At 28.9% G+C, this 13,674-nt stretch overlaps 1 protein-coding gene across 3 annotated transcripts; it reads right to left on the bottom strand.

The window, feature by feature from the left end:
• Positions 1-3,847: 3,847 nt before the first annotated feature.
• LOC126838911 (uncharacterized) lies at positions 3,848-13,674 on the bottom strand. Of its 3 annotated transcripts, XM_050573693.1 has the most exons (9): positions 13,566-13,674; positions 13,312-13,462; positions 13,063-13,139; positions 12,814-12,985; positions 12,688-12,746; positions 12,329-12,500; positions 5,211-5,281; positions 4,576-4,744; positions 3,848-4,104 (listed from the first exon to the last, which is right to left on the bottom strand). In XM_050573693.1, the coding sequence occupies exons 1-9, from the start codon at positions 13,620-13,622 to the stop codon at positions 4,043-4,045; spliced, it is 990 nt and encodes a 329-aa protein (XP_050429650.1). In that variant the 5' UTR covers positions 13,623-13,674; the 3' UTR covers positions 3,848-4,042. The 3 variants fall into 3 exon arrangements, 1 of the variants encoding a protein (XP_050429650.1); XR_007685743.1 differs by lacking the exons at positions 3,848-4,104; positions 12,329-12,500; positions 12,688-12,746; ... (2 more) ...; positions 13,312-13,462; positions 13,566-13,674 and adding exons at positions 5,551-5,722; positions 5,911-5,969; positions 6,037-6,207; ... (1 more) ...; positions 6,559-6,709; positions 6,807-6,928 and having other exon boundaries at positions 4,698-4,744; XR_007685742.1 differs by lacking the exons at positions 3,848-4,104; positions 12,329-12,500; positions 12,688-12,746; ... (2 more) ...; positions 13,312-13,462; positions 13,566-13,674 and adding exons at positions 5,551-5,722; positions 5,911-5,969; positions 6,037-6,207; ... (1 more) ...; positions 6,559-6,709; positions 6,807-6,928 and having other exon boundaries at positions 4,698-4,744.

The following is a 13,674-nucleotide window of genomic DNA, read 5'->3' as shown; positions in this document are numbered from 1 at the left end:
TAAGTATCTTGACAGTCGTGAAAACTAGATCTTTCCAAGTTATTTTCAATAAGAGTTATGAAATGTAGAAATATTGCTTAGTGCGTCTAACTTTTATATTATATTAATAGGACCTATACTTACAATTGGTTTGTAAGTTATTTACTTATTATGACTATTATTTTCATCACGTCACGTGTACTAAAAACGTTATTAATAATTGAACCCGGATCTGAGCTGTCTGTCCTGAGCGCATATAGGGGTCTCGGTTATAGGTTTTTTTAATCTATTTATTTACCCCTAAAAAAAAAAATGAATTAAAACCCTCCATTATGGGTAATTTAGGTAATTTCGGTTTTTGACAATTGATATGCTCTCATTACATATAAATATATAAATGACGGTATTATTTTTCTCTTAATCATATAATTATATAAATATATATATATTGCCTCCTTTTCCTTAGACTTGGTCACAAAATGCATCTCGATTCGGTGCCTTTCTGCGACTTCTCGTCTTCTCTGCCTTGATCCTTTTAATATATCCTTCTTAATTCCCGCTCTGTTCCAGTTGCTACTGTTATTTATTTTTCTACATAAATATTACTTCACCGTAATGTTCACTTTTAAGTTTTATACACCGTTGAAGTATATTGTTACTGTGCAACGGGCGTGTCGTTCACGTTGGACGCAATTGAAAATAATATTTACTTAAATTAAAATAGTTGGGCTCTCGAATACGTGTAATTGATAATTTTTGATTTCAATTGACACCCCACATATTACCATTTAACCTTTCGGAGGTCTATTTAGTTTCGTGCACATAAAAATAATTTAAAAGCCCATTACATATTGTTAAACGAACATCAAATAAAACTACGACTATGTCATAAATATATATATATATATGTATGATTATTATTATTATATATATATATATATATATATCGTAGTTAGTCTTGTTGGTATGATAATGGCCGTTTTCCCTTATAATATTTATGATTAATTGACCGCGGTAAAAGTTTTAATTTACCCGAGTTCCTGTAACATTTATCGCATATTAATTTAGTAATAAATAAGTTGAACTGCGACCTGACGTCCTGTACTGATGTGCTGGTTAAACTTTAAACGTCTAATCGCTGAAGAACGCTGAAAAATGTACCATGAAAATATATTTTCCAATTTTTTATTATATATTTCCTCTACCTGTTCTTCTAGTTGTACACGTTTAGTATGTTTTATTTTCATAGTTTAACAATATGTTGCTTAATACAATATAACATTCTACATTGCTACACTCCACAAAATATGCCCATGTCTTTGAATTTTAACATCTACATATTCCACCCACTTTATCTTCGGTCTGCCTCCGCCTCTTAATCCATTTTTACAGTACTTGAGGTTGATCACAGAAAACTATAATAATTATTAAAACTTTATACGACTCGGATTTACTTGGCAGATCCCATCTACTCTTCAGTATCTATTAATATATGAATAAGACATACACCAGATAGTGTGTAATTCCATAATAATTTACCAATGTCATTGTTCAAATTATAAATATTCGCATGGTTATAATTAACAGCTAAAAACTATGATAATATTTTATTGTTACCAAAACAATAGTATAAAAGTAAATATAATATAGTTTAAATTTAGAAGATGTGCCCAAACCGTATACATTATCCCATACAACAACAATAATAATAATTGTACTATTTTTTTTTGGCTTTTAAGCCTGTGACTCTTAAAGTATTTAAATGACCGTCTTGAAACTTTGCACACATACTCGTTCTGCTTATAATATACAGTATAAATGATATTTTTCTATAATTTTTTATAGTGGCAGTTTTTTTGGGCACAAATGCAAATGCAACGTGTTTATTACACATATTTTTTATTTTATTTTGTTAAAAAAAATACATTTAATTTGGGCGGTGCCCTATCTCGCTATCTACAAAGTGATTTTAGATATTATTTACTTGGTGACTAATTTTTCTCAAATTATACTGATAGTGTTATCTATGAAAAAGAAAATTGTAAATTACATAATTAAAAGAAATTCTGGGCACCGAAGGGTTAAGTTGATTATGAGTAGATTTTTTTTTTTTGGGGGGGGGGGGGGGGGTAAAATGTTAAACGTTAACAATTAAAAATATCAAATATTTCCTTTAACGAAAACAACGGATTTCTTTGTATAAGGGATGTTTTTTCCCCACAAGTCATACGACGGACCTCTTGGAAAACGAGGACCGGTGGAATTTTTGACCCTTTTTTTTTTTCCAAGTAGACGGTCTGGCACCAACCGCGCCGAGGACTGATTTATGGACTGTGTTTGCTTAAGCTGCAAAAATAAATCCGTACAGTATATTAATATGTCTGTACAGGCCAACGTGTACAGAACGGGATTAAAGTGGTTGTTTAGCGGTTGACTACTAGTCCGTATAGCCTCACAGACACAGTAAATTCCATTTTGTCACTTGGAAATATATATTATTATTATTGTAATTACCATCACCGCGAGTTCGGATGGACCGTTTGTGTATTTGCAGTGGGACTACAGTCGAATATAAATAAAAAAATAAATAAATAAGAAAACTATCGCCGACCATACTTCTTCACTCGTAAATCTTAGGCAACTATACTAATAATTTAAGAGTGAGACATAAGTATTTGGCCAACACGTGCCCGTCGTCGTTTAATCCTTAAAATTGCTATATAAATTAAAAATATTATTATTATAGCAACAATACATTTTCGAAACCGAAAACCCTTCTATTAGTTTAGGCCTTATAAATCAAAATTCTAGTTTCACCAATCTACGTGGGTAAGTATGATTTTATTTGGACAGGTTAAATTTACAAGTTAACAAAAAAATAAGCATTGCCTACAGATGCAACTTAATATCAATAGGTAACCTTTTATCTTAATTTTTGTATATTATGTACAACCTTGTATGTGTCAATCATGAACTAGTCAATTAGTACAATTATAGAAGAAAATTTACTTAATGAGTGTTTTTTTTTACCCACTTTATTTATTCATGTGAAATAAAAAACTCATTTTTTATTATTTTTTTGCCACTTGTTTGTATTCATTATGGAAATCTACATGTGTTTTCGAACAATGTATCTATAAAAACTGCTTTTTGATAAACATGACCTAAGAGATTGTGATATGAAAAAACAAATTTGTCATTTATTTACATTGCTAAAACAGTCTACCATCAAAGGCCGTAAACCAACTAACATATTTATAATTATGAATTTCTGTCGGTATTGCAATTCTTAGTTGTTGTGATTAAAAAAAAAATAATACTGCACACATTTTTAGATACTAAGTAGTTGGATGTATTTTTATATATATATATATATATCAAAACTGTCTCATTTCGACTTATCCCTTTAGTTTTAAACCGTATGTACTTAGGTTGTTTAATTGTATTTGTAGATACATTTAGGATAATGCACTAAAAAAAAACACCTTATTCTTAACTGATCGCCCTGTATTTTCATGATAGTTTAAGATAAAATACTCTTAAACTAATGTAACTAAAGTAGTAACACTTTAAGAACACATTAATTAAGTTCTAGAGCTATTCGATCAGTATCAATAAAAATATAGACAACTTATAACAGCGATTCATCGCGTTATTAATTTTAAAATATTGTAACACTGTTTTGACATTTTTTGTATGCACACTTGTTTTTTGTGCTGTCAAGAACTAGACGACAGCTTGCATGGTCTAGAATGGGTAATTTTAATGATTTTGAAATAAAAACATAATTTTGTACGATATTGTATTTTTTATTCAATCGTTTAATGAGTTGACACTATCAAATTAAAAAAAAATATTATCTCATTTTATTAATATAGATTAAAATCGTTGTACAACTACTACAATTATTAAATAATTAAAATACATGTGTAAAATTATACAGTTTTGAAAAGAATCGTAAAACTTAAAAAGTATAATCCATAATTAAAGCACCCCCAAAAAATATATGTAAGTAAATCAATAAAAATAATATTTTCAATTCAGAAAAAACTCACAAAACTTTTTACTCCTCAAGCGTCTTAAATATCAAGGCGAAAATCTCCAAGATGTCAAGTTTGTCGTCGCCTAAAAAGGAATATATTTTTAGTTAAGAAGTTTATTTTATTTTGTTCTACTTCAACATTTTGACCACTATAATATATCATAATTAATGTGGAAACATAAACAATATTTTTCTGACATATTTAAAGAAATATTATATACTTGACGTATTCTTAATAAATTAACACTAGAGATCATATCAACACCCAAGAAATCTATCTCATAAATCGCATGCCCATTACTAATGGACATTTTTTTCATAATTAGATACAACTTTTTTTACTTCTAATAACCTTTAGTCAAACATTCTTTTTTTTTTTACCTAGAAAAATGTTCGATCATCTGCGGTTTCTCGAGATTTATTTTAATAAGTTCACTTGTAAAATTGTCTGCATACTTAAAACCACCTAGATCGTACTCTATGCTCGTCCTCACCATAGTAGTTATTTAATTAAATCAAGCCGATTTAGTTAACGCTATGTCTTGCAATAATACCATTTCTATCGCCTTTCATAAGAGATACAACAGTATCTCTTTCGAAGTCCTTGCACTTGACACCATCGTCAAGTTCATTCCGACTGAGAAAACCATCACGGTTTGTATCGCTAACAGCGAAACTCCATATATGACCTCTAACTTCAGAGGTAGAAATGACGACTCCATTCTAAAAAATCAACAAAGTAATTCATGTAGCACATATTTAGATTATGTAGAATATGGGCTGTGTTAGCATCGACTTCAGCAAAATTTTCATAGGAAAATAGAAGAGCATATTGTCCATTACAGTTTTTCCTTTTATACATTTTTAAAGCTTAAGTATTTATTATGTATTATATATTATTAAAAATTAGTCCAAATCGTCAAGACTGTAGTTTTGATTCGCGCAAAACTGTAGTAAAGAAAAAATATGCAATATTTTTCTAAACAAATTACTGTGATAGCCCGGCAACAAGAAAACTATAGCCAATAAACAATCCTCATTGCTGTATTAATGAGTGTGAACTATAGTTGAAGCTCTAAATTAGACTTGGCCAATAATTTGTTATGCTTTACTACTCAAATAAAGGGGGGGGGGGGGTGTCCTGATAAAAGCATACAAAACGTAAACGTAATAAAACTATTAATATTACTTTATCGTTGGCCGTTGTGTTGTATTCTGCTGAAACAACCACCAGCTCTTGCATCTCTAAGGGCCACTTTTCTAAGGTCAAAATAAAAAATGCATTTTTTAATTTATTAAAATGTATACTCATTGAATCATAGTTGAAAACAAAAATAAAAAAAATCGAATAAATCTAAATTAAATTGCAATTTTATTTATAAAAACAAAAATAACAGAACATTATAATAAATTAAAAGATAATTCTATACTATTTGCTTCGTATAGCTGATGAAAAAATAATTTGCCAACTCAAAAAAGAACAATAAATTATAACAACTATCGAGATAATATCAAATATATATTCTTACGAAAGCGTTCAAATTTCCATTCATCATGCTTGCCAACAATTATTGGTAACCCTTCGACGACCTGTGTTATTTTTTCAGGTTGAATGTAATCGTCATTTTTTATTTGTAGTTTTATACTGCTCAGAAATTCAAGCTGATTCATGTCTAGCCCTCGGTCTAATTCTTCTATGCCCTATGAACAAATATTTGAATCATGTAAGTATTAAAAGTACGAATGAAGTTTGACTTTTTTTTTAAGTGCTATAATGCGCTAAAAATCTACGAAATATATTTTTCTTATACATGTTAAATGCCATGCAAGGCAAAATCAGAACTATTTGTGTATTGTATCAAGCCTTTAACGCAACCGTAAATTCTTACCTTTTCTTTTACTGTCAAAAAGCCAAATAAGAACTCCGCGAAATTAACCGATTCGTCACCTATAAATATTAATTTAAATTATCATACATTGGAATTAAAATAACTGCTTCTCTAACTAAATAAAACCTTGGAAAATCCCCGCCAAACTTTCTTTCTCGCCACGATTTAATCTTAAACCTTCAATGATATTTTTTAATTCCTCCGGGTTAACTAGACCATCAAAGAGGGGCCTTGTTTGTCATGATATGTGAACATGCTTAGGTAAACTATTACTTCTTGGGATGATAAATTTGTGGTCTATGTGGAAAAACATGTAAGAAAATAAAAAAATCATATTAGTCACGAATTTTTCCATACTTTTGTTTTCGTTATTACCACCCAGCTGTCTTCGGTCTTATTGTTTTTGGCAAGATATACCATTACACTTTGTGTTTTTTGGCCGTCTGTCGTACCTACATTAAAAAATGAAATTGTAAATATTTTTTAATCAGGCTAGTCAAGACGAGTGCGTTAAATTGAAAAATGTTGTAAATGCAGGAAAGATTCATAAACATTTTTAGTGGCAATTTTATTTTAATTGGGAGAGGGAAGGCGTAAAATTTGATTAAAATCGTAATGTTAAACTTTGTTTGAAAGATATTTTATTACCTTCTTCGTATTTCCAATCTTCCACATTCTTCACTCCCAATTCTACAAACTTTGCTTGGAATTCTCCTGGGGTAATTTTGTCTTCATCTTTTTCGGAATCTTTTACTAACTCAACAATTACTTTGACTTGATTCTTAGTGACTCCGACGCTCTATAAAATACCATAAAAACAATACTTAACTACATTAACTACTGCCATTTTATTTTTTATTGAATTTATAATTTTTATGATTATGTTTTATACTAACCTGTGTCATGGTCACGAAATACAACGCACAGAAGACAACAGCAATTTTGAAATGCATAATGGTTTTTTTTTCTTTCAAACACTTTGTTGAACCAGAAGTAATTCTTCGATACCAATATCGGATTAACAGTGGAATTTGATTCGATCCGGGGTCTTTTATAAGGTGCGATTAACCATGTAAATGGGAAATATTGGTAGTTAGTATTGTTTTCCGTTTTATTCTATTTACATATTAAATGGGTAAAGAGTGGTTTTTTTTACACAATTGTACATATTTTGTACGTGTAGTGCGACCCAAAAAAGTATTGCATATTTACTTATGTGGAATAAAATAACAACACATTTTTTTATTTGCTGTACATCGCACAAAAACTAAAACAATATACCGAACAAAAAATGTTATGAAATCTTCATATAATATTATTTGATGAAAATAACTGTTCTGTCATCTATAAATATTAATTGAAATTATCAATCATTGGAATTAAATTAACTGTTTCTCTAACTGAATATAACATCTTGGAAAAACCCAGTAAATGTACTAAATTTATCTAATTAGTAAAAATGTACTTATTAGAGCTAATTAACTCAATGCATTGAATGTTGAAGTGTGATGTTGCCAGATTTATAATCTTCTTTAATACGTTTCCTGTATTTTTTCATTTGTACAAAAAAACAGTAGCTCATAAAATTCATATTTATGTTAGCATTGTTCCATAGTCGATAACAACGGTAACTCGATACATTTAAATGTGTTAAGATAATTATGCACAATCGGTTTTTGTCTAACACTTTAATACAGTGAGAGCTACGGTTTCCGTTTTGGGCAACCTAAGAAATTGCGGGAAATTAAAATGTTTTACAGACTTATAGCAAACAAACAAATTTATGAAATTATAATGCTAAACTATTTTAAATATTCATGTTACATATTAATGGAGTTAAAAACATATTATGTTCCTATTTGAAAAGAAGTATTAAAATAGAAGTAGTTTATTCTATTTACATATTAAATGCGTAACGAGTGGTGTTTTTACCCAATTGTACATATGTTGTACGTATAGTGTGACCCAAAAAAATATTGCATATTTACTTATGTGGAATAAAATAACAACATATTTTTTTATCGCACAAAGATTAAAACAATATAGCGAATATGTAAGAAACTGCTTGTTTTTTATTATTTTTTAGCTATTTTTTTATTTTTCAGTGTGACAAGGCCATTCATAACATCAGATAAATCAAAGAAGCAATTATTTGGGAGGTCGTGGGACAAATTTGGAGTGGAAGGCGGAATATAGTCAACATTGACGTTTGAATAAACAGACATAAAATGTTCGAAAAATAAATTGGTTAAATCCACACTGTTTGAACTGTTTATTCCATTTAGCTTGACCACTTTAGGGATAGAGTTATTAGACCTATTTTCCCTGACAAAATCCCAGAATTTTAATGGTTTTGACATATATTTATATTTTAGCCGAAGGAGAGAGATAGTACGACAATCATCAGGGTTTAGACTATTTATATATGTAGTATTATTTGATTGAAATAACTGTTCTGTCATCTATAAATATTAATTGAAATGATCAATCATTAGAATTAAATTAACTGTTTTTTTAACTAACTAACACCTTGGAAAAACCCAGTAAACGTATCAAATTGATCTAATGAATAAAAATTTACTAATTAGAGCTAATTAATTTAAGGCATTGAATGTTGAAGTATGATTTTGCCAGTCCCTACTAAACCACACTAATTATATATACTTTTATCAGTACAGTTAAGGGTTCGGAAAATTAGAGCTGGGTAATTAAGAGGTCGTCCCTTTGTCAATGGTCAACGTAAAAAACTTAATGGGTACACTTTTTTTAAATTTTTATATTTTTCCAAAAGAGTTATAGGTTAAGTTAGGTTTTTATAGCTATGGTATTATATATTCTTCAATCTGTTCGTTTTCTATAACTTTGTAGAGATATTACGTTTTCTGTATTTTTTCATTTGTAGAAAGAGGTCTTGGTGACAAAGAGGTCACAAGTCTACAGAAATTATTTAATAAAAGTGATGAAATCACTATCAAATAAACGCTTTGATGCTAATTTGTAAACACTGTGCTGTTTGTTTACACTGCAACAGTTGTTGTAAAAATCTATGCAATCTATCTTGCAATTTAAAATGCAAGTTGAGTACAATTATAATTTAAAATACATTTAAAATGTGTACTAAAAAAGTTCTCTTTATTAGTCAAAAATGATAAAAATTCGCCCATTCCTTTTCAAAATCGAGAGAGAGACTTTTTTTTTATAAATAAAAGAATTAATTTTTGACTGTAGCCAATGACTAGGTCGTTAGTTTGAAATAACAGTCAACGGGTATCTGATACATATTTGCAATAAAAAAATATTGCATATTTACTTATGTGGAATAAAATAACAACATTTTTTTTTATTTGCTGTACATCATTTGCTCGCACACAGACCAATACAATATAGCGAATATGTTAGAATCTGCTTGTTTTTTTATTATTTTTTAGGCTGTTGTTTACATCGAAAAAATCGTTATGGAAAACAACTTGTTTTCGAAAAAAAACAACAACATATAAAAAAAACAATAATAAAGTTATTCCAGAGTTAAGACTTGCAACTTTATGATACCAACGAGTATTTGTCGTTTGTTTACATTGCAACACAGTTGTTGTAAAAAATACTGTACTTATTGTAAACTAACGTGTCATTGTATTTTTGTACAAAATAGAGATTTGTAATACTATTTTAAATGCAATTGGAATACATTTATAATTTAAAATACATTTTAAATTTGTACCAAAAAGGTTCTCTTTATTAGTCCAAAAACTATTAAAACACATCCATTGCTCTTCCAAATTGAGGGAGAGACTTTTTTTTATAAATAAAAGAATTAATTTTCGACAGTAGTCAATTACTAGGTCGTTAGAGTGAAATAACAGTTAAGGGGGATCTGATACATATTTGCAATACCAAAGTGGTTTATTGCGATGAGATGGGAAACAAAAAACGATTATAGACCGACGATCAGCCATTAGGTTATTCATCTTAATAAAAAAAAATAATAAAAACGAATAACTTTTTTCTACTCCTTAGTTTGAACTGAAGTTTTGACTGTTTTATAGTTTCTTCAATCTGTTCACTTTCTATAACTTTGTAAAGATATTAGGTTTCCTGTATTTTTTTATTTCTAAAAAAAAACAATGGCTCATAAAGTTCATATTTATGTTAGCATTGTTCCAAAATGTTTAACAAAATTATAGCAAACAAACGGATTGACGAAATTATAATGCTAAATTATTTTTAATATTTGTATTACATATGTTATTATTTTAATAAAAGTGATAAAATCACTTTCAAATAAACGCTTTGATGCTAATTTGTAAACACACCACAGTCTACTAAACTAATAATTTAAGAGTGTGATATAAGTATTTGACCAACACGTGCCCGTCGTTTTTTAATCCTTAAATTTGCTTTATAAATTAAAATAATTTTTGTTGAAATTATAATACATTTTTAAAAGCGATAATGCTTGTATTAGTTTAGGCCTTATAAATAAAATTTCTAGTTGCACCAATCTATAACTTATAACAGCTATTCGTCGCGTTAATATACTTTAAAATATTGTAACACTGTTTTGACATTTTTTGTATGCACACTTGTTTTTCGTGCAGTCAAGAACTAGAAGGCAGCTTGCATGGTCTAAGATGGGTGGGTATTTATAATGATTTTGAAATAAAAACATAATTTTGTACAGTATTACATTTTTTATTCAATCGTTTAATGAGTTGACACGATCAAATTAAAAAAAAATCTTATCTCATTTTATTAATATAGATTAAAGTTGTTGTACATTTACTAAAATCATTAAATAATTAACATAAATGTGTAAAATTATACAGTTTTCAAAAAAAATCATAAAACATAGAAAGTATAACCATAATTGAAAGCACTCCCAAAAAATATACGTAAGTAAATCATTTAATATTATATTCAATTCAGAAAAAAACCATAAAACTTTTCACTGCTTCTCAATTATCAAGGCGAAAATCTCCAAAATGTCAAGTTTTTCGTCTTCTGAAAAGTAAAATATTTTTAGTTAAGAAGTTTATTTTTTTTTGTCTCTAGTTCTACTTCAACATTTTGACCACTATAATATATCATAATTAATGTGACCGATTAAACAATCATTTTCTGACAACACTTTTCAGAATCACATGTATTTACCGTATTCTTAAAATATTAACACTAGAGATCATATAAAACTTAAGAAATCTGACTCATAAATCGCATGCCCATTAACTAATGGACATTTTTTTCATAATTAGATACAACTTTTTCTTCTTCTTGTAATAAGCTTTAGTCTAACATTCTGTTTTTTTTAACCGAGGAAAAGTTATCGATTATCTGCGGTTTCTCATGATTTATTTTAATAAGAGTACTTGTAAAAAGGTTTGCACACTTAAAACCGCCTAGATCGTACTCTATGCTCGTCCTCACCATAATAGTTATTTATTATAATTAAGCCGGTATTGTTAACGCTATAATTTGCAATATTACCATTGGTATCGCCGGCCATAAGAGTTGAAACAGTAAATCCTTCGAATCCCTTACACTTGACAATAATGTCAAGTTCATCCCCACTGAGAAAACCGTCATGGCTTCTGTCGTGTAAAGAGAAACTCCATACATAACCTCTAACTTCAGAGGTAGAAATGACGATTCCGTTCTAAAAAATCAACAAAGTGATTCATGCAGCACATATTTAGATTATGCAAAATATACTCTATGGGCTGTGATAGCATCGACATCATCAAATTTTCACAGAAAGGCATTTTATCCATTACAGATTTTTGGTGGATCCAATAGTTTTCCCTTTTAAACGTTTTTAAAAATTAAGTTTTTTAGATTTGTTTTAAATAAATTATTAAAAATTAGTCCAATACATGTGATAGCCTGGCAACAAAAAAACTATAGCCAATAAACAATCCTCATTGCTGTATCAATGAGTGTGAACTATAGTTGAAGCTCTAAATTAACTTAAAACTTAAGGGTTAAGACATGGCCGATAATTTCCTATGCTTTACTACTTCAATAAATGGGGGCGGGCGTCCTGATAAAAGCATACAAAACGTAATCGTAATAAAACTATTAATATTACCTATTGTCGGCCGTTGTGTTGTATTCTGATGAAACAACCACCAGCTCTTGCATCTCTAAGGGCCACTTTTCTAAGATCAAAATATTAAATACATTTTTTAATTTATAAAACAATATTCTCATTAAATCATAGTTGAGAAAAAGAAATCGAAAATTAAAAATAAATCTAAATTAAATTGCAATTTTTTGCAATATAAACAAAAATAACAGAACATTACAATAAAGTAAAAGATAATTTTATACTTATTGCTTCGTACAGCTGATGAAAAAATATTTCGCCAACTCTACAAAGAACAATTTAACAACCATCGAGATAATATCAAAAATATATTCTTACGAAAGCGTTCAAATTCCAACGCATCATGAACGCCAGAAATTATTGGTAACCAATTGATGAACTCTTTTATTTTTTCGGATTCAATATAATCGTTATTTTTGTTTTGTAGTATGTTAATGCTCAGAAATGTAATCTGACTCATGTCTAGCCCTCTGTTTAATTCACCTATGCCCTATAAACAAATATTTGAATCAAGTAAATATTAAATGTACAGATGTTGTTTGACTTTTTTTTTAATGCTATAATGCGCTAAAAATTTACGAAACATATTTTTTTTAGACATGTTAAATGGTATGACAGGCATAATCATAACTATATGTGTATTTTATCAAGCCTTTAACGAAACCATAAATTCTTACTCTAAATTTTATTCCCAAGAAGGCCAATAAGAACTCCGCGAAATTAACCGTTTCGTCATCTATAAATATTAATTTAAATTATCAATCATTGGAATTAAAATAACTGCTTCTCTAACTAAATAACACCTTTTAAAAACACCGCCAAATTTCCTATCTCGCCTCGATTTAATCTTAAACCATTAAAGATATTTTCTAATTCCTTATGGTTAACTAGACCATCAACAACGGGGCCTTGTTTGTCATGATATGTGAACAGGCTTAAGTAAACGATTACTTCTTGCGATGATAGACTTGTGAACTATGTAGAAAAACATGTAAGAAAATAAGAAAATCATATTAGTTACGAATTTTCCATATTTATTTTTTCGTTATTACCTCCCAGCTGTCTTCGGTCTTATTGTTTTTGGCTAGATATACCATTAAACTTTGTGTTTTTTGGCCGTCTGTCGTACCTACATTTAAAAATAAAATTGTAAATATATTTTAATCAGGCTAGTCAAGACGAGTGCGTTAAATTGTAGAATGTTGTAAATGCTGGGAAGATTTTTTTATGTGGGAGGGGGTAGGGGTAAAATTTAATTGCTATCGTAAAGTTGAAACCATGTTTAGAAGACACTTTATTACCTGCTTCGTAATTCCAACCTTCCACATTGTCCACGCCCATTTCTACTAACTTTGATATGAATTGTTCAGGGGGAATTTCGTCTACAGTGTTTTCAGATTCTTTTACTAAATCAACAATCAGTTGGACTTGTACCAAATTGACTCCGACGCTCTATGAAATACCATAAGTACAATAATAATAATACATGGTATTAACTACTGACATTTTATTTTTTATTGAAATTATAATTTTTATGATTATGTTTTATACTAACCTGTGTCATGGTCACGAAGTACAACGCACATAGGACAACAGCAATTTTGAAATGCATAATGGTTTTTTTTCTTTCAAACACTTTGATGAACCAGAAGTAAGTCTTCGAT

The sequence above is a fragment of the Adelges cooleyi genome, unplaced genomic scaffold (genome assembly GCF_023614345.1).
Source record: "Adelges cooleyi isolate 19-005CV unplaced genomic scaffold, UGA_ACOO_1.1 ACOO_flye_CR_arks_rails_tigmint_CR_PRNA_30, whole genome shotgun sequence".
Classification (NCBI taxonomy): Eukaryota; Metazoa; Arthropoda; class Insecta; order Hemiptera; family Adelgidae; genus Adelges; species Adelges cooleyi.
The sequence above is the reverse complement of the archived record's forward strand: the minus strand, read 5'-3'. Positions and strand labels throughout refer to the sequence as shown.